General features: G+C 46.6%; 1 protein-coding gene across 1 annotated transcript in view; it reads right to left on the bottom strand.

Moving 5' to 3' along the window:
- The window catches only part of tmem266 (transmembrane protein 266), a 74,172-nt gene that overhangs the window by 14,565 nt on the left and 38,454 nt on the right, over positions 1–21,153 (bottom strand). Inside the window, exon 7 of the mRNA XM_059946107.1 lies at positions 12,064–12,179. Coding sequence (XP_059802090.1) covers positions 12,064–12,179 — 116 coding nt within the window. The remainder of the gene's footprint in view (positions 1–12,063; positions 12,180–21,153) is intronic.

The following is a 21,153-nucleotide window of genomic DNA, read 5'->3' as shown; positions in this document are numbered from 1 at the left end:
GCAGGCCGGGTAGCATCCCTGGAGACGAGCAGTCAACGTTTCGGGCCGAGACCCTTCGTCGGGACCGAAATGTTGACTGCTTGTTTCCACGGATGCTGCCGGTCCTGCTGAGTTCCTCCAGCTTGTTTGTACGTGTTGCTTTGACCACAGCATCTGCAGTGTACTTTGTGAGTTAACACTTTCATGAGGTGTCTGTGCAGATCATTGGGTATACTTAAAGTGGAGTTTGATAGGTTCTTGATGGGTAAGCATATCAAAGGTTACAGGGAGATGGCAGGAGAATGGGTCCCAATTCTGCTCCTATTTCTTATAATAAACCTGAATCTGATTACCTCGGTCTTAAACAGTGATTCAGCCTCCACTGGACCAAGATCCCTAAAGATTTACAAAAGAAATCATCTCCTCTCTTTAGACAGTGACCTCATGTTCTGGAATAGCCAAGAGAGGAAACATGCTCACAACATCTGCCCAAGCATCGCGCACAAAATGCAGGAACTCAGCAGGCCAGCCAGCATCTGTGGGAAAAAGTACAACTCTTCGGCAGGACATTTGCCCCTTGAAATCACCTCAGGGGCTTCAGTACAGTCTCACAGCTCCAGGGAGCCGGTTTTGATTCTGACCCACACAGAGCTCGCAGAACTAAAGATTAAAAGATTAGCTTTGCAATTCTGTTGAATTCTTTGTCACAGGCACCTGTGGAGGCCAAGTTTTTGTGTATCAAGTCAGCGGTTGATAGGTTCAGGGCATGAAGGGATACGGGCCGAAGACAGGAAATTGGACCAGCCGTGATTGAAAGGCAGAGCAGACTGGATGGGCCAAATGGCCTAACTCTGCTCCGATGTCTTATGATCTCATGTGAAATGCATTGTTTGCATTAACAACCAACACAGTCTGAGGACGTGCTGGGGGCTGCCCAAAGGCGTCACTGTGCTTCTGGTGCCAGGGCAGCATGCCCACAACTTATTAATCCTAGCCCATATGCCTTTGGAATGTGGGAGGAAACTGGAGCACCTGGTAGACTGATGTGATCTCCCCCCTGGCACTCTGTGCTGGCCAAATACCCCCAGTGTAGGTGGACAGCAGAATCTGACAGTCAGCTGTGAGAGAATGTCACATGGGAGTGAGAGAGCACGGGGCTGGTAAGTTTGTAACTCAAAATGCTGGAGGAACTCGGCAGATTTCTAGCATTTGCAGATTTTCTCTTGTTTGTTTGATAAGCATGTATGTTCTTTTTTTGTAATTTTTTTTTATTGAAGTTCATCAAACATACATTTCCATAAGATGTATTTCAGACATTGTACATATATATCATATAAGCATGTACATTCTTAATGGGCTAAGGGTTACTGTATGTTGAAAGAAAAGCAAGAACATTCTCCCTCATCGTCGATCATGATTCTGATATCATGTTTGCTATCAGTAAGATTGAAAGGTCAGAGAAAATTTACAAGGATATTTCTAAGATTTGAGAACCCAAGCTACAGGGGAAGGTTGAATAGTCGGAACTTTATTCCCTGCAGTGTAGAACAAGAGGAGGTTTGATAGGAGAAATCCAAATTGAGAGTGTTATAGGTAGGATAAACACGAGCAGGTTTTCTCCACAGAAATAGGGTGAGATTAGAATTAGAGGTTCTGGATTAAAGATGAAAGATGAAATGTACAAGGGGAAGATCACTCTGAGGGTGGTGTGAGTGGGGAACGAGCTGCCAGTGGGAGTGATGGTTGAGAGATCAGTTTCAATATTGAAGAGAAGTTTGGATATGTACATGGATGGGAGGGGCATGGAAGGCTATGGTCCTGGTGCAGATTGACGGGACTAAGCAGAATAATATTACTGCATGAACTAGATGGGCTGAAGGGCCTGTTTCTGCGCTGTAGTGCTCTGTTGCTCTATATTTCTGGACTCCAAAGATGACAAATCCACCCCTTCCTCTCAAAGCAACCACTTCTTTCCATGAAAAGCCTCTGAATCTTCTCGACATTCTCAAGAGAGACTGATCTCAGATGTTACAACAGGGAAAATCTGGGCCAACTGCTTCTCAGGGGATGGAAGGGGCTGCAAGTTCTCTGGCTCCAGTGGAACTAGAAAGCAAAGAGCACCGATTTACCTTGTATATTTCCCTATCATAGGATGTCTTCAACAGCCAATAAACATCCCAGAGACCTTGTCACTATAGCATTGGGCCAATTTGTGCAGTCACTAATCTGTTGGCTAGAGAATAAGTTTAGGGAGGAGCAAAGTTGTTACAGCAGGAGAGCTGTGTAGGCCCTTCAACCCAGAGCTTGCATCACTTCGGTGCTGTTTCTAGCCTTTCTCTGCCCTCTCCAGCAGCTCTTCATTCTCCAGCCTGTACTGGGGCAACTTGCAGCAGTCAGTTATCTACAAGCTAGTATGTCTTTGGGGTGGCATTGTGGTTAGCACAACGCTTTACAGTACCTCAATTCCCGCCACGTCTGCAAGGAGTTTGACTGCGTGGGTTTCCTCCGGGTGCTCCAGTTTCCGCCCACAGTCCGAAGACCTACCAGTTGATATTTTGCTTGGTCACTGTAAACTGCCCTGTGATTAAGCTAGGGTTAAATCGGGCGTTGCTGAGCTCGGGGAGCCGGTTCCACGCTGTATCTCTAAATAGAGAAATGAGGGAGAAAGCTGGAAAACTGGGAAGAAATCCATGGGCTCATGGGGAGAAACACACACAGACAGTGCTGCAGGGTCGGTATCGAACCTATGACCGCAGAAAGAATAGATTTATTTACCTGCGCCACCATTCCAGCTACTGGATAATGGCAAATAATGTCAGGCGTGGGAGTCGGAGAAACTTATCGCCATCGTCAAACCCTGCCTCAGATCTTGCGGCTCAGTCATACTGGCATTTCATATTGGGGGGCATGGTCATGGGTTTCTGAGTCTGGTGCAATCAGATTCTGCACTCCACTTCCATGTGACAGGGTGAATTAAAGCAGGGTGGAGGGAAACGGATTCAATCAATCAGCGAGAACTCACTGCCCTCTGCTGACGGCCCGCAGTAGTGCAGCCAGCAGAACCATCTCACCAAACGCAAGGTGACTGACCAAGTGCGGTCAATGGGATTTATGTTTTTACAATGAACTTCCACAACATTACAGCTCCATAATGATAATTTTAAAGATTTCTGGTCAAGATGAAGCTGACTGATTTTTAAGGGCAATAAATAAAAAGCATTTAATTATAATTCCAAGCAGCAGACTTCTTGTACATTTTAAACCTTATCTTAGCTTTGATCACAGCATAGACTTTGATGATGGAAGTACAGAGCTGACATTCGTTTTAAAATGCTGTTGAATTAGGATGTAGGATTGTTAATTTCCTTGTAGTTTAATTTTCCTGTACTTGATAACTTTTTAAAATATAATCACCTATATGAGTATGTGTAATAGAACATAGAACACTATAACACGCAGACGAACTGCCGGAGGAACTCAGCAGGCCAGGCAGCTTCAATAGAGAAGAGTATAGTTGATGTTTTGGGCTGAGACCCTTCAGCAGGACTGGAAACAGACCAGCACAGGTTCTTCGGCCCGCGAAGCTGTACTGAACATTTAACTTACTTTAAGATCAATCTAAAACTTCCCTCCTCCATCTTTCTATCATTCATGTACCCATCTAAGAGCCACTTGAATGTCCCTGCTTCACCTGCCTGGTAACACATTCCACACACTAAAGCAAATAAACTACTTCTGACCCCCCCCCCCCCCACTATATGTTCCTCCAATTGCCTTAAAATTATGCCCTCTTGTATTAGCCACATTTGCCCCGGGGTAAAACCAGTCTCTGGCTGTCTTTTCTATCTATGCCTCTTAGCAGCTTGTACACCTCTATCAAGTCAAGTTCAGGTTTAATTGTTGCTGACCTACACATCTGAATACAGCCAAAGAAAATAGCGTTCCTCTGGGGCCAAGATGCAAACCTCTGTACCAACAGTTACATGCAGCACATATAATTATACTGGCAGAAAAACACAGTGTCGCAAAAATAACATACCCCAAGTCCCTGAGGGTCATGGGCTGAAGGTTGATAGTGCATGGGACGTTGTCCTGGAGCCATGTTTCTGCAAGAACAAGCACCCAGCAGTTCCTCATCTTACACAAGTGCAGCTGCAGACCAACGCAATCCATTCTGTCTTCCACTGAGTAAACACCACAGGGCAGCACCGGTGGGAGGGGTCAGCCCCCAACCCAGTACGGAATCCAGCGCAGCCTCTATTCTCTCCCACACCACCTCCAGCATCTCTTTCCCCGGGCGGCTGCAAAGGGCCAACCCTCAGCAGGAAGGCCTGGTCCATGCAACGAATGAGGTCACGCAGCTTCCCCGCCACCGGTCTCACCAATAAACTGGATTGGAGGGACTTGTGATCTCAAGAAAAGTGTCCAAGACAATCATTTACATCGTTTGTTGGACCATTCACCTTTCAGGCCCTCCTTGGGCTGCAACACCACACACAACCAGTCCAGCTCCACCGCTATCGAATATCTCACTAGCGGGGCAGACCTGCAGTACTTGATGTTCATAATGTCCAGCAGTGTGTAGCCATTGTAAAAATGACAAAAGAGATGAACAATCACACCTTTGTTTGGACCCAGAGAGGCTGCAGAGACCAAGAGTGCCACCATCTTACCAGAAAGTCACCTCTCAATTTCATTCGCCTCAAAGACAAAAGCCCTCGCTAGTTCAACCTTTCCTCATAAGACATGCTTTCTAACCAGGCAGCATCCTGGTAAATCTCCTCTGTGCTCTCTCTAGAGTTTCCACATCCTTCCTATAATAAGGTGACCAGAACACAACACCATTCAGAGCCTATAAGGAGAACGTTCATCCCAACCAGCCCATGTTTTGGATGAATCTCATCCCCTCAGTAGAGCCTTCACTGCATAGGTTACCCTCCCCTCAGCTGTGTCAGTGCTACTTGGCTGAACAACTAGTGCTTCCCAAATTCATTTGGACCACCAATACCTGAAGCAGAGTGGGGGACTACTTCATTAAGCACCTTCTCTTCGTCTGCAGCAGCTGCCAAAATCTTCTGGTGGCCCTTCCATCCACCTCCGCACTCCCCACACCCACGTCTGCCATTGGACCTCTCTACTGCCACAATGAGACCACGTTGAGTAGCTTTACTTCATATTCCATGTGGGTAGTCTCAAACCTGATGGTGTGAACATTGATTTCTCTAACTTCTGGTGTTCTCTCCCCTCTGTTTACTTTTAATTCCTCCCCCTCCCACTTTGTTTCCCCCCCCATTCCTGTGGCCCGTCCCCCACCCTTATGACCTGCCCATCACCTCCCTCTGCTTTGCCACCTCGTTTCCTTTATTCTCTGGTCCACTTTCTTCCCCCTATCAGATTCCCTCTTCTTCAGTCCTTTGTCTCTTCCACCATCACCTCTCAGCTTCTCACATCAATCCCCTTCACTTCTCTTGCCCCACTCATCCACCAGTCTACCTCCCCCCCCCCCCGTTCTCACCTTTCACCTGTCAGATTGGGCTTCTCCCTTTCCAGTGCCGATGAGGGGCCTTGGCTCTATATGTCAGCTGTCTATTTCCTCCATAGATGCTGCCTGACTCGCCGCGCTCATCCAGCGTTTTGTGTGTGTTGCTTACGTAAGGAGGTGAAAGGTCTGGTGGAAAGTGGTGCAGTAAACACCATATTGAAAGAGGCAACAATCGACACAACAGCAGCGGATGGATGGCTGACGAACCCGTTCACAGTCCAGGCTGCTGCTCTGTCCTCGAAGGCCGGCGATGTGGACGGACGACGAAGGTCTGAAGAGGCAGGAGGGTCTGTCAGGGGGTGCACCTGGAGTTTGGGTCCTACCGTCAATAATCCGAGGGTTGATACTAAAGACTGAAGCCCGAAGGTCAGTCAGAAGTCTGGAAATCGAATGCCAGAGGCCAAAGCTTGGAGACTGTCCGAGGGGTTGGACAGGGTGGGAGGGAGGGTGGTAAGGGGCTGTTTTGCTTTGTTGCGGGTCGCGTTTTGTGTTGTTCTGCTGAGTGTTGTGGGAATGCAGAGTAGGTGGTGGAATGTGCGGGGACCTGAGCAGGCTACCGCCAGCACAATACTCCCTTACTTCACCCCTGCTGGGGCCCGGGCCGCCGACAGCAGCTCACTAGAGTCGGCTGTGCTGGGCCAGGCTTTCAAGTTGCCCGCAGGTGTAGCCCATCAAAGGTCCTTGGTCTCCCACGAATGAGGCCTCTGGGTTTTTAGGGGGAAGTGTTGCCAGTCCCGTGGCCAACCCCCCTCCTTTCTCAGCTGGGCTTGGCACGTCCTTAGGTTTTATCGGTTGTTGACACAAACGAGGCATTTCACTGTATGTTTCGATGTACTCAAGATAAATAGGTCTGAATCCGAGAAGCTGTTCAGTCGGACCGGTCCCTCTATGTCTGTTTACATTGCTGAAAATTGGCTGCCGGCCCAGACTAAGCAGTTGTAGATGCAGTAGCAATAAAGGTCTCCATGTGCTCTATAATAGCAGTTCTTGGTTACTAATGGCCTCACTAGGTTTTCCCTGGAACAACACCCGCATCGGTGTTGGGACAACGCACTTTAACCAGTCAAGGTTCTGTCCTACAATCCTGAGAACGCAGTCAACACAACAAGTTCCTCAGAGTAACACACACAAACTGCTGGAGGAACTCAGCAGGTCAGGGAGCATCCATGGACAGGAATAAACAGTCGATATTTTTATCTGAAGTCCTTCATTATGGAAAGGGAGGGGCGTGGGGGGGGGGAGCCAGAATAAGAAGGTGGGGAGGGGAAAGAGTACAAACTGGCAGGTGATGGTTGGGACCAGGTGAGGGGGAACACAGGTGGGTGGGGAAGGGGGGGGGGTGAAAGGTGGAAGAGGTAAATGATGAAAGAAGAAGGAATCTGACAGGAAAGGACAATAGACCAGGGGAGAAAGAGAAGGAGGTGGGGGGCAGGGGCAGAACAGAGAAAAGGGTAAAAGGAGAGCCAGAGAGGGGAATGGAAAGAGAAGGAGAGAGGAAGGGTTGGGAGAAATTTCCAGAAGTTAGAGAAATTGATGTTCATGTATGTTATCTCCAATGTGCATCTATTGCAGGGTTTGCTGTTGGAGAAACACACAATCTGCAGGAGGAATTCAGCATCCGTAGAGGGAGCTGGACAGACAATGTTTTGGATCGAGTCTCTTCACCTGGACTGAAAGACAGAGGGGGAGATGGCCAGTCTGCAGGTAGCAGATCCACCTATCCCCTGCTAGCTTTTGCTTCACCTGTCTCCTCTCTATTTTCCAGGCCTGATGAAGGGGGCTTCCTCTGCGGGTCACAGAGAAGACATCAATAAGGTTGAAAGAGCGCAGAGAAAATGTGCAAAGACGTTGCTGGGACTTGAGGACCTGAGTAACAGGGAAAAATTGAATGGGTTCGGAATATATTCACTGGAGCACAGGGGAATGAGAGGAGATTTGATAGAGGTATACAAAATTATGAGGGGTATAGAAAGGGGAAATGCAAGAAGGTTTTTCTTCCCATTAAGTTTGGGCGAGACTAAAACTAGAGGTCATGGGTTAAGGGTGAAAGGTAAAGTGTTTAAGGGGAACTTGAGGGGCAACTTCTTCACTCAGAGGGTGGCAAGAGTGCTGCCAGAGGAAATGGTGCATGAGGGTTCATTTGTAACATTTAAGAGAAGCTTGGAGCAGTGCAAGGATAGGAAGGGTGTGGAGGGCTAAGGTCCAGGTACAGGTAGATGGGACTAGGCAGAATATCAGTTTAGCATGGAAGAGATGGGCCGAAGGGCCGTAGAACTCCGACTCTATGACCCACCGAGTTCCCTCAGCATTTTGAGTGTGGTTCCACACCTGCCGTCTCTGTGCCTGCCGCTTCCTGCCAGCATGTTCTTGCCGAGGAATCAGACCTATTTCCCTGCAGAACCTTTGACACCATTTTGTGTCAGTCTTCTGCCATTTGGGAAACGGGACTGGCCATTTGCTGTTGTGAGTCACCTTACTGCAGATTTTATTTTCCTCGTCTATTTTAATCAGGTGATGTTGCCAATGCGTGAGGCTTGGTTTGCTTAAGTGTTGACAGAAATTGGATTAAAAGGTCGCAGCTTATGACACTGGTAAGTAATTCCCAACACAACAAGGAGAACATCATGCTGAGAGTTGTGAACAAGATGTGGGACCAGGTGTCTTTGGGGATATAGTGTTAATTCGTAAAATCCATCCCCTGTGCCAGCAGATCTTTGCGAAGCTAGAGAACTCTGTGCTTTGGGTCAAGTCTGATCCTGTTGATCTGAGGCCTGATCCAATGTGTGGGGTCGCAAGAGGATGCGGAGGGTTGTGGATTCCTCCAGCTCCATCATGGGCACAACCCTCCCCAACACTTTACCACCTTCAAGCAGTGCCATGCATCAGTAAGACCCTCACCATGTCCTCTTCTCGTTACTATCTTCAGATAGGAGGTACAGGAGCCTGAAGGCCCAGACTCAACAATTCAGGAACGACTTCCCCCGCTCCATGGTCTCTGTCTACACTTCTTGCTAGCTCAGTAAAGCAGCCCGCACAGTCAAAATCCCCCCCCCTCCCGGACATTCTCTCGTCACACTCGACCATTGGGCAGATACAAAAGCCTGAAAGCATGTACCAGCAGCTCAAGACCAGCTTCTACCCTGCTGGTGTAAGACTGTTAAATGGTTCCCTGGTACGATAACTTCGACTCTAGACCTCACAATCTACCTGGTTATCATTTTGTAGCTTATTGTCCACCTGTACGGCACTTTCTCTGTAGTTGTCATACTTTATTCTGCATTGTTATTGCTCCATCTTGTTCTGTCTCAATGCACTGTGTAATGATCCGATCTGTATCTTGGCACATGTGACAATCATAAACCAATTCCAATTACAGTTCCAATTTCAGAACGGTCTATGAAATATTGTACTATTTATAATGTAATTTATAGTCATTTTGTTGGGGCGGCGGGTTGGAGATGCGTCTCTACCAAAGGAGGTACAAGGCGCTCTTTCCCCCCGCTAGTCTGTGGGTCAGCTTTGGGCAAGGTGTAGCACCTGCTCGGCACCCCCCCACCATCCCCGATCAGGGTCACATCAAGCCGTGGGTGAGGGTGTCCGATGGTCGTGTGAGCAACTGGTGCGGCTCACAAGTTCAGGTTATGCAACCACTGATGCCAGGCAGACAATCTCTGAAGAGTATTGATAATGGCTGGGGGGTCACCCGTCTTGTAAAGACACTGCCCAGAAGGCGGCAATGGCAAACCACTTCTGTAGAAAAATTAACCAAGAACAATCATGGTCATGGATAGACCATGATCGCCCACGTCATATGACACGGCACTTAATGATAACGATGAGTCATTTTGTGTCTTTGCACTGTACGGCTGGTCACAAACAACAAATTTCACTCATATAAGATAGAAATAGTAATCCTGAATGGGATGGAGTATAAATTGGCAGGTTAAAGATAAGACCAGATGGGCGGGGGTGTGAGAAGAAAGCCCCTTCTTCTTCTTCAGCCCTTTACTTCTTCCACCAACCCCCTTCAAGTCTCTCACATCTTTCCCTCTTCCCCACCCACCCACCTTCTCCCTTACCTACTCCCTCCTATCCCCAACCAGCTTGCACACCTTCCCCTCCCCTCTGCCCACCTTCTTATCCTGGCTCTGGCCCCTTCCTTTTCCACTCCGGATGAAGCTCACTCCCTGCTGCCCACCCACTCACACTCAGCCCACTGTCACCACTGCAGGAAGTACAGTACTCCAGAAAGGGCCAGTGTATTGTACCAGTAAGGAGGTGGCAGCAGTTTGGCATTATCACTTTAACCAAGCGGTAATGTTAGTGGTAACTTCCGTCCCTGGCTCTCTGCTTTCCCGGCACCTTGTCCCATCCAGTCCTGGTGGATACCTTCAGCATGCTCCTCCGGAGAGTTTCCACCCTCTGTGACACAGGAATACGCACACAGTGCTGGAGGAACTCAGCACCTATGGAGTTCTGATGAAGGGTCTTAGCCCGAGACATCGACCAGTTACTCCCCTCCAGAGATGCTGCCAGGCCTGCTGAGTTCCTCCAGCACTTTAAATACCTGGAGTACTGCATGCAGTTCTGGTCTCCATACTTGAGGAAGGATATACTGGCTTTGGAGGCAGAGCAGAGGAGGTTCACAGGTTGATTCCAGGGATGAAAGGGTTAACCTATGAGGAACGATTGAGTCGCCTGGGACTATACTCTCTGGAGTTCAGGAGAATGAGAGGGGATCTTATAGAAACATACAAAATTTTGAAAGGGATAGATAAGATAGAGGTAGGAAAGTTGTTTCCATTGGTAGGTGAGAAGAGAACTAGGGGACACTGCCTCAAGATTCAGGGGAGAAGATTTAGGATGGAAATGAGGAGAAACGGTTTTTCCCAGAGAATGGTGAATCTGTGGAATTCTCTGACCAGGGAAGCAGTTGAGGCTTCTTCACGAAATATATTTAAGAAACAGTTAGATAGGTTTTTAGTAAGGGAATTAAGGATTATGGAGAAAAGGCAGGTAGATGGAATTGAGTTTACAGACAGATCATTCATGATCTTACTGAATGGTGGGGCAGGCTCGATGGGCTGGATGGCCTATTCCTGCTCCTATTACTTATGTTCTATGTTTTTAAACACACTCAGTGATTTGGTCTGCACAGCCACCTGTGGATTTACCACCCTCTGGCTAAAGAAATTACCTGGGTAAGTTAAGCCAATAGTCAAAAAAAGACCTGCTTTTATCTTGATAAAGGGTTTGGGTCCGAAACGTTAAACATTCACCACCCAGCGACCTGCCTTCCCCCTCACCTCTCACCTGCCAGCTTGTATTCCCCCCTCCAGCCCCACCTTCCAGTTTCTTCCCCCTTCCTTTCCAGTCCCGATGAAGGGTCGTCGGCTCTTCATTCCCCTCCAAAGATGTTGCCTGACTTGCTGAGTTCCTCCGGCACTTTCTGGGCGCTGTTCAAGATTTCTAGCATCTGCAGAATCTCGTGCGTTTACTCCACCACAGGGCTATGTTTATTAAGCCTTTCCTGGGCACTGAAACCTGCAAAATCCTTCCTCCGCCCCCACAGTTCCAAACGTGAAGGAGTCAAGCAGTCAGCCTCGAGCCAGGAGGAGGCTGTGGCTCCACCTCCCACCCCCCGAGGCTTGAGCAGAGAGTCCAGATTGACTCGGGGGGGGGGGGGGGCAGCCTGCACAGCAGTGCGTGCCTTTCGGGCGAGGTGTCAAACCATAGCCCCATCTGTTGTTCTAGGCTGCCGCTGGGAGTTTGGAGATGGGGTGGGTGACCTCTCCTTGGTATTTTCCCCAACTCCCCCAGCCATCCCTACAATAGTTATCCTGGTTGTGGTTTCCTTTCTGTTTGGGGGAGGTTGCTGCCCACTGATTTCCTGCCTTACAGCCGAGATGACGCTTCACGGAATTCAAGGATAGCGTAACGCTTCGCAGCGCCAGTGATCGGGGTTCTGCTCATCGCCGATAGGAGGGGGTCAGAGGTGGGTTTTATGTTTCACTGAGAGCGGTGGGTGCATGGAGCTCCCTGCCAGGGGTGGTGGTAGAGGCAGGTACATTAGGGACGTTCAAGAAACTCCAAGATGGGCACAAAGAAGACAGGGAAATGGAGAGTAACGGTATGTAGGAGGGGAAGGTTTGATTGCTCTTGGAATTGATTGAAATGTCAGTACAACATTGTGGGCCGAAGGGCCTGAAATTGTTGTAATGTTCTATGTTCTGCCACCGTCTGTAAGGAGTTTGTGTGTTCTCCCTGTGACCGTGTGGGTTTCCTCCGGGTGCCCACATTGCAAAGACATTCAGGTTAGGGTTAGTAAGTTATGTTGGTGCTGGAAGCATGGAGACACTAGTGGGCAGCTCCCAGACTGTGTTGGTCGTTGATGCAATGGGCACTGCTCACTGTAGGTTTCAGTGTTTCCATGTACGGTACAGGTGACAAGTGATGCTAATCTTTAATCTGCAGCTGGACGATGCCTGGGAGTTTGTAGCTGTGGCAGGGTTGCCGGTACTTACTCTCCCCGCCCGACTCACCGCCTGCTCCTGACAGATCTGTGTCAGTCGCTCGAGCTGCTCTTCGCGGACCTGCTTGGCCTTCTCGTACTGCTGCACCACCATCTCCATCTCCACCTTCACCGGCAGAACGTACGCTGGAAGATCAGAAGGGAGAGAGTTGGGAGCTCATCGCGACTGGGTTGCCTGGGCGGGAGAGTGGAACTGTGCACCGCACCTCTCCACCAGGGAGCTTAAGACATATGAGCTGAATTAGGCCATTCGGCCCATCAAGTCTGTTCTGTCATTCCATCATGGCTGGTTTCTTATCCCCCTCAACCCTATTCTTCTGCTTTCTCTCCTTAACCTTTGACACTCTTACTAATCAAGAACCTATCAATCTCTGCTTTAAATATGCCTAATGACTTGCCTCTGCAGTGTCCATGGCAATGAATTTCACAGATTCACTACCCTCTGGCTAACAAAATTCCTCATCACCTCTGTTCTAAAGGGATTTCCTTCTATTCTGAGGCTGTGCCCTCTGGTCGTAGATTCCCCCACCATAGGAAACATCCTCTCCACATCCACCCTATCCAGACCTTTCAATATTCGCTAGATTTCAATGAGATTCCCTCTCATTCTACTAAACTCCGGAAATTACAGGCCCAGATGCTTCAGACGTTCCTCATTCCTGGCATCTGAACCTCCTCTGGACCCTCTCCAATGTCAGCACATCCTTTCTGCGTTACGGGGCCCAAAATTGCTCACGATACTCCAGGCACTGTTTGACCAATGATTTATAAAGTCTCAGACCAGCTCCTCTTCTCTCACGGCCAGGGTTGAAATAGAGAACTTACAGCACAGAAAGAGGCTATTTGGCTCAGCACCATTTTGCAACGGCATCTTGTCCTTGCTCAATCCCTCATAACTTTTTTTAAGCCTACAATTATCATTAAGTGCATTAAAGATGCATACTTCTGTCCACCTGCGTCTAATACAGTGTGTTTAAAATCAAAGGTCAAGTTTACTTGCCATATAGATTTACATAAATTAGGAATTTGCTGTGGTGTGTTGGTCAGGGCACCACATGTAACAAAAACAACAATATTCAACAACCATAAAGAATAATGATTATATAAAAATAGAGGTTGAAGTACAGATATGAATAAAATGTGTACAAATACATAAATACCAGCTTGTATTTACAGTGTAAACATTGGTTTAAAGTGCAGTGATGGGAGTAATAGATGGGGTGGGGGTGTGTGGTTAAGTATAGTAACCTAAAACACCGATTCAACTCCTACAGAAGGCCACAGTGGAAACTTCTCCCAACACTGTGTGAGAGCTTTCCCTTCTGTCTCTTTGGTTCTTTTGCTAAGTGGCTAACATTTCCAGCTAATGGGAACTCTTTACTCTCTTTACTTACTACAGCTGGATGCAATTGGGTGGCACGATAGCGCAACACTATCACAGCGCCAGAGACCCGCGATCAATTACCGCCGCAGTCTACAAGAAGTCTGTACGTTCTCCAGGTGCTCCGGTTTCCTCCCACATTCCAAAGACGTACGGGTTAGTAGGTTAGTTGGTCACATGGGTTTAGCTGAACAGTGTGGGCTGGTTGGGCCTGTTACTGTGCTGCATTGTAGGTTACAATGATTTCAAATGCTTCTATACGTGCACTCCATTTGTCTGCACCTTATTGTCTATTTGCACCACACTTCCTCTGTAAATGGAACTCCAGATTCTACCTTCTGGCATCTCCCCCCTTCCTTTCCAGTCCTGAAGAAGGGTCTCGGCCTGAAACATCAAATCTAGGAATAATGGTATGTAGTTCCCTGAAGGTGGAATCTCATGTGGATAGGGTGGTGAAGGAAGCTTTTGGTATGTTGGCCTTTATAAATCAGAGCATTGAGTATAGAAGTTGGGATGTAATGTTAAAATTGTACAAGGCATTGGTAAGGCCGAATTTGGAGTATTGTGTACAGTTCTGGTCACCGAATTATAGGAAAGATGTCAACAAAATAGAGAGAGTACAGAGAAGATTTACTAGAATGTTACCTGGGTTTCAGCACCTAAGTTACAGGGAAAGATTGAACAAGTTAGGTCTTTATTCTTTGGAGCGTAGAAGGTTGAGGGGGGACTTGATAGCGGTATTTAAAATTATGAGGGGGATAGATAGAGTTGACGTGGATAGTCTTTTTCCATTGAGAGTAGGGGAGATTCAAACAAAAGGACATGAGTTGAGAGTTAGGGGGCAAAAGTTTAAGAGTAAAACGAGGGGAAATTTCTTTACTCAGAGAGTGGTAGCTGTGTGGAATGAGCTTCCAGTAGAAGTGGTAGAGGCAGGTTCGGTATTGTCATTTAAAGTAAAATTGGATAGGTATATGGACAGGAAAGGAATGGAGGGTTATGGGCTGAGTGCAGGTCAGTGGGACTAGGTGAGAGTAAGCGTTCAGCACAGACTAGAAGGGCCGAGATGGCCTGTTTCCGTGCTGTAATTGTTATATGGTTATATGGTTTCTTAACTTCCATAGATTCTGCTGACCTGCTGAGTTTCTCCAGCCTTTTGCGGCCTGTTGCTTTGGACTCCAAGCATCCGCGGATTTCCCCGTGTTTGTATTCTACATTTTGCTTTTGATGCTTCCATAATGATCTTAACCCACCAGCACCTGGCGACACTCTGTACATACAGCCCATGCGTACAACATTTACTTGTACGTCGTGTTTTATATGATTGCTTTTATAATGATATTTATCATTTTGTTTTGTTTTTTATTGTGTTCCTTATGTTTACTGTGTATTTTTATGCTGCAAATCATTTGTTCTCCTTTACACTCGTGTACTGCAAGATCTTGAATCTTTAAATGTTTACATAGTCACATTGATTTGTATACCTGCACTTCACTTTTTCTATAATTGAGACTCTGCATTTTACATTCTGTTTTAAACACTTGTATGATGATTTTAAATGCTCACTCCTTACACTTTATTTGTCTACCTGCACAGCATAATGTCTCTAACTATAACACTATATTCTGAATTCTTTATTCACTTTCTCAGCTTAGGGCGGCACAGTAGCGTAGTGGTTAGCACAGCACTTTACAGAACAGGTGACCCTGGTTCAATTCCTGCTGCTGCCTGGAAGGAATTTGTACGTTCTCCCCGTGACCGTGGAGAATGGTTTCCCTCCGGGTGGTCTGGTTTCTTCTCACAGTCCAAGGTACTGGTTGGTAGATGGTCATTGTAAATTGTCCCGCGATTAGGTTAGGGTTTGGTCAGGGGGTTGCTGGGTGTCATAGCTCAAAGGGCTGGAAGGGCCTATTCCATGTTGTATCTAAATAAAAATAATAAGATTTTAAACAACGGTTTAAAAATGTCAATATAATTGTGTACAGAATGATCTGGCATGCAAACAAAAGCTTTTTATTGTATCTTGCTACATGTGATAAAAATAATTCCAGAATAAGAACATATGCCAATTGGAGCAGAGGGCTCCCCAACCCTAACCCACTTTTCCAATAGGACCATCTATGCCACACGAGTTCACCACTACTCCCAATTCCCTGATCTTTCACATAGGAGTTCAGCCTCCTCTTCAAATATGCCCAGGGATCCAGCCTCTACAAGTCTGTGGTGTGGAGAATTCCAAGAGGTAATCAATCACTCCTTACTCCCCTGTGAGACAAGAAGTACATGTTCATATTCTCCCCCGTGGCCCTGTGAGTGAAGTCCCTCATCCCCTCAGGGAGCTTCATCAGCCACTCCAATTGGGATAGTTGGGATTGAAAGCAATACCCTGGGTCAACGTGCACAAAATTCTGGAGAAAATCAGCAGGTCAGGCAGCACCTGTGAAGGGAAATAAACGATTCGGGCTGTGGTCTTTCCCCGCAGCATTTTGTGTGCGTTGTCCCAGATATCCTGCATCTGTAGTCTCTTGTGTCTTTGCGACACTCCCAGAGTGGAGGCGATTATGGGAAACACAAGAGGTTCTGCAGATTCTGTAAATCTTAAGCAACACATACAAAATGCTGGAGTAACTCAGCAAGTCAGGCAGCATCTATGGAGGGGAATAAACAGTTGTCTTTTTGGACCAAGACCCTTTCTCAGGAATAATGAAAGGTCTTGGCCTGAAACGTTGGCTATTAATTCCCCTGCAATAATTATGGGGAGATCTGGTGGCACAATTAAAAGGCTTGCAATATTAAAGTGAATGATTCTGCAGACTCGGGATGTCCTGAGTAACACACACAAAATGCTGGAGAAACTCAGTAGGTCAGGCAGCATCTATGGAGGGAAACAAACAGTTGTCTTTTTGGGCTGAGATTTTGTCATGAAGCACCTAGGCCTGAAATGTCCACTGTTTATTCCCCTCCAAAGATGAAAGGTCTTGGCCCAGGAATTTGACTGTTTATTCCTCTCCACAGTTGCTGCCTGACCTGCTGAGTGCCCCCAGAATTTTGTGTGCATTTACTTTTAATATTAAGATGCCCTTGTCCGTTGCATCATTGTCAGTTTCAAATGTGGGGTAAAGGAAAACCAAAAGCATGCAATTTGCTATTTGCTTTGCTCTCAGTTTAAAAACTGCAGTTGTCACTCAAGGCTTCTGCCTCTAGAGGGAGTGCCAATACAAGGAGTAAGAAAATCTTACCAGAGGAAAAAAACATCGGAATAGATTTGGACTCAGAGTTCCTTTGCTGCCCAGGATAATTAATAATTAATTACACCCAGTAATTAACAATTTCCATCCACTATAACCAGATGCAGATGGCCAAGCCACCTTTGCTTCTTTGTAGATTCTCCAACATCGCCTCCCTCCCTGAATTTAAGCCAACAGGAGGTCCAATGGATGAACAACTTTAAAGTCCAGTCTAATAGTCTAAAGACCTGCATTCAAATCCCACCACAGTTGTAGAAGTTAAATTCAGTTAATAATATAGAACATCAGTACCTATATATCTATAATAAAATAGAACAGTACTGCACAGTCAGTCCCTTCAGCCCACGATGTCGTGCTGACCTTTTAACTCATTCCAAGATCAATCTAACACTTCCCTCCAGTATAGCCCTCTATCTGTATACCTATCGCAGAATCTCTTAAATGTCCCTAATGTGTCTGCCTCTACAACAAACCCTGGCAGTGCATTCTATGCACCCACCACTCAGTGGGTTAAAAAAGCTATCTCTTATATCACCCCACCCCCGTACTTTCCTCCAATCGCCTTAAAATTATGCCCCCTCCTATTAGCTCCGCCCTGGTGAAAAAGATTGCTTCTGCCTGTCATGCCACTGGCATTTAGGGCTGCAATGATCTCTGGCATTGTTCAGGGCTTCCTTCACTGGCGGTCATGCAAGTCCTGGACTGCAACTGAGGACAACCATCGAACTCAGATGCAGAAGGATTCTTCATTGCTGTTTCTGTTTTTTTGAAGAGTCAGGGTTGTCGGCCCTGAGCCAAACCCCCAAACCTGGAGGCCTGGAGGACCACTCTTAGTCTGGCCTCTGCCCTTTGACCTGTTTGGCATGGGTGACCCTACCAAAAGCCCCCGACCAGCCAACATCGCTCCCTGGGTCATTGAGGCATACAAGACCTAGGACAAAAAAGAGCCATGCTGCCTAAGCCTCTTATCACCTAGTATACCTCAATCAAGTCTCCTCTCATTCTCCTTCACTCCAAAGACAAAAGCCCAAGCTTGCCCAGCCTCTACTCATAAGACATGCTCTCTAATCCAGGCAACGTCCTGGTAAATCTCCTCTGCACCCTCTCTAATCCAGGCAACATCCCGGTACATCTCCTCTGCACCCTCTTGAAAGCTTCCACATCCAACCTGTAACGAGATGACCAGAACTGAACACAATAATCTGCAAGTTTAAAGTACCAAAACCGATTAGTCTCAGTAACATCGTCTAGGGTAGTGAATCTCCCATCCTTACCCTATCAGGACCCATAACAAAGTGGTTGACTGTGAAATATCCAAGTTATTTGTTCAGTTCTGAGAAGTCAGACCTTCCTGGAGCTGCTCACCAACATGGTTAAAGAGGAAGCAGCTTGTGCCACAGAAATCTCATCGGCAGTTTGCCTGTGAAGCCCCTAGGAACGTTAAAAGCTCTACAGAACTGGCAGTCGTCTGCCTGCTCTTTCCAGTCTTGCCTTTGGACATTATTCATCCAATCTAATTTAATATTGACTTGAGTGCTTGTAACAGGGACATCTTAACATATTAATTATGTTAAACGTCTTAACATGGAACATCTTAATTAGATTATTTGGATATTTCTTATCTATAGATTGTTTGCATTTAATGTGAAAGGGAGTAAATTCAAAGGAGATGCGCGATGTTTCTTTTTAACACCGAGAGTGATGGGAGCCTGAGTTGCTCTTCCTGGATTAGTGGTGGAAGCGAATGTGACAGAGACATTCTAAAGGCTCTTAGGCACACGAATGTGCTGAAAACTGAGGGGCAAGCACATCGTGTGGCCCCCCCCAACCATGAACACCTCTCTGTTATTCATCCTTTGCACTCTATTTATTTTGTAACTTATAGCAATTCTTATAGAGTCATAGAGCACAGAATTAGACCCTTAGCCCACCTAGTTCCTGCCTGCGAGTCCCATCTACATGCACCTAGACCATAGCCCCCTACACCCCTCCAATCCACATACCTATCCAAACTTCTCTAAACTGTTACAATTGAACCTGTATCCAGCACTTTTGCTGGCCACTCGTTCCACCCTCATACCCTCTGAGTGAAGAAGTTGCCCCTCAGGTTCCACCTTTCACTCTAACCCCTCGACCTTTAGTACGGTACTTGCACTGCATCACAAAACAACAAATTTCATGACATATACTCAGAGGCCAACATATTAGGTCCATCTGCACCTTAATGTAAATATCTAATCAGCCAATCATGTGGCAGCAACTCAATACATAAAAGCATGAAGTCATGGCCAAGAGGTTCAGTCTTTGTTCAGACCAAACATCAGAACGGGGAAAACATAGAAACATAGAAAATAAGTGCAGGAGTAGGCCATTCAGCCCTTCGAGCCTGCACCACCATTCAGTATGATCATGGCTGATCATCCAACTCAGAACCCTGTACCTGCTTTCTCTCCATACCCCCTGATCCCTTCAGCCACAAGGGCCATATCTAACTTCCTCTTAAATATAGCCAATGAACCGGCCTCAACTGTTTCCTGTGGCAGAGAATTCCACAGATTCACCACTCTCTGCGTGAAGAAGTTTTTCCTCATTTTGGTCCTAAAAGGCTCCCCCTTTATCCTTAAACTGTGACCCCTTGTTCTAGACTTCCCCAACACTGGAAACAATCTTCCTGCATCTAGCCTGTCCAATCCCTTTAGAATTTTTTACGTTTCAATAAGATCCCCCCTCAGTCTTCTAAATTCCAGTGAATTCCAGGGAAGAAATGTGATCGAAATGACTTTGACCATGTTAGTGCCAGACGGGATGGTTTGAGTATAGCAGAAACTGCTGATCTCCTGGGATTTTCACACACAACAGTCTCTAGAGTTTAAAGTGAGTGATTCAAAACAACAAAAAAATACAGTGAGCGGTAGCTCTGTGGGTGAAAGCAACTTGTTAATGAGAGAGGTCAGAAAAGAGCATCCAGACCAGCTCATGCTGACAGGAAGGTGACAGTAAATCAAATAATCACCCGTTACAACAGTGGTGTTCAGAAGAGCATCTCTGAATGCACAACATGTCGAACCTTGAAGTGGATGGGCTACGACAGGAGGAGACCTGTACCCGATAAAGCGGCCGCCGTGTGTATATCAGCGATGTAAACCTGATGCTGATTCTGAGAAGGGGTTAGTTTTATTAGTTCAGTACAACACTGTGGGCTGAAGGGTTTGTTCCTACACGTGCTATAAACTGAGCTGAAAATGCAATTTATTGAATGACGTTATGGGCAATTATTTGCTCGGTACTGGGCAGGATACTCAAGCCCATACAGATAGGTGTACAAGGAGGGTTAGACGGGTTGCCTTTAATGTTCAGATGTATGCTTCCTTGTTAATTATACTAATTACCAAAGCCAAATGTGGAATGGAAGAATAAAACAAATTAAATGTAATATTATGGCTGCTTTGTATCCAGTTAATGTATGGATGATGGAAGATTATTATTTACTGGTTGTGGGTTTGCTGCATCCACATTGCCTGCCCCGTCTCCTATCTTCATTCTATTGTTAAAGAAAGTTTGCTTGGAATATCCTGGAGTTGGCTATAGTGTAATAGATTATGTGAGCTGACCCGTTTCTCCGGATGTCAATAATTGTGATTAGAATTCACTCATTCCCAATTCCTATTTTCCCAGGATTTGGGAATGAGACTGCGAGACAGGGCAGTGAAAAAGGCATTCGACACACTGGCCTTCATCAGTCTGGGCACTGGGTACAGGACTTGGGATGTCATTTTACTGTTCTACAAGATGATACTGAGTCCGCACTTACAGTATTGCATACCGCTTTGGACATCCTGTTATAGGAAAGACATGGTCAAATTGTGAAGAGTGCCCGGAAGGTTTACAGGGATGCTGCCAAGACTTGAGGGCTTGAAGTACAGGGAGTGGTTGGGCAGACTAGGACTTTGTGCCTTGTGATGTAGGACATTAAGAGGGTGACATTATAAAATTATGCAGAGCATAGACAAGATGAGCGCACAGAACTTTTTCCCAGGGAAGGGGATCTAAAACACTAGAGGGCATGGATTTAAGGTGAGAGGTGAAAGGCTCGTCGTATGAGGAGAGCTGCTCGGCTCTGGACCTCTACTCACTGGAATTCAGAAGAATGAGAGGTGAGCTCTTTGAAACCTATCTAATGTCGATGAGGTGGATGTGGAGAGGATGTTTCCTGTGGTGAGGGAGTCTAACAGCAGAGGACACAGCCTCCTAATAGAGGGGCATCCTTTTAGAATGGAGATGAGGAGGAATTTCTTTAGCCAGTGATTGGTGAATTTGTGGAATTCATTGCCACAGGCAGCTGTGGAGGCCAAGTCATTGGGTATATTTAAGGCAGAGACTGATAGATTCTTGATTAGTCAGGGCATGATGGGATACAGGGGAGAAGCAGGAGATTGGGGCTGAGAGGAAAAATGGATCAGCCGTGGTGAAATGG

Source organism: Hypanus sabinus, chromosome 21, assembly GCF_030144855.1.
Source record: "Hypanus sabinus isolate sHypSab1 chromosome 21, sHypSab1.hap1, whole genome shotgun sequence".
NCBI classification, from domain to species: Eukaryota; Metazoa; Chordata; class Chondrichthyes; order Myliobatiformes; family Dasyatidae; genus Hypanus; species Hypanus sabinus.
This window is presented reverse-complemented; position numbering and strand designations above follow the sequence as displayed.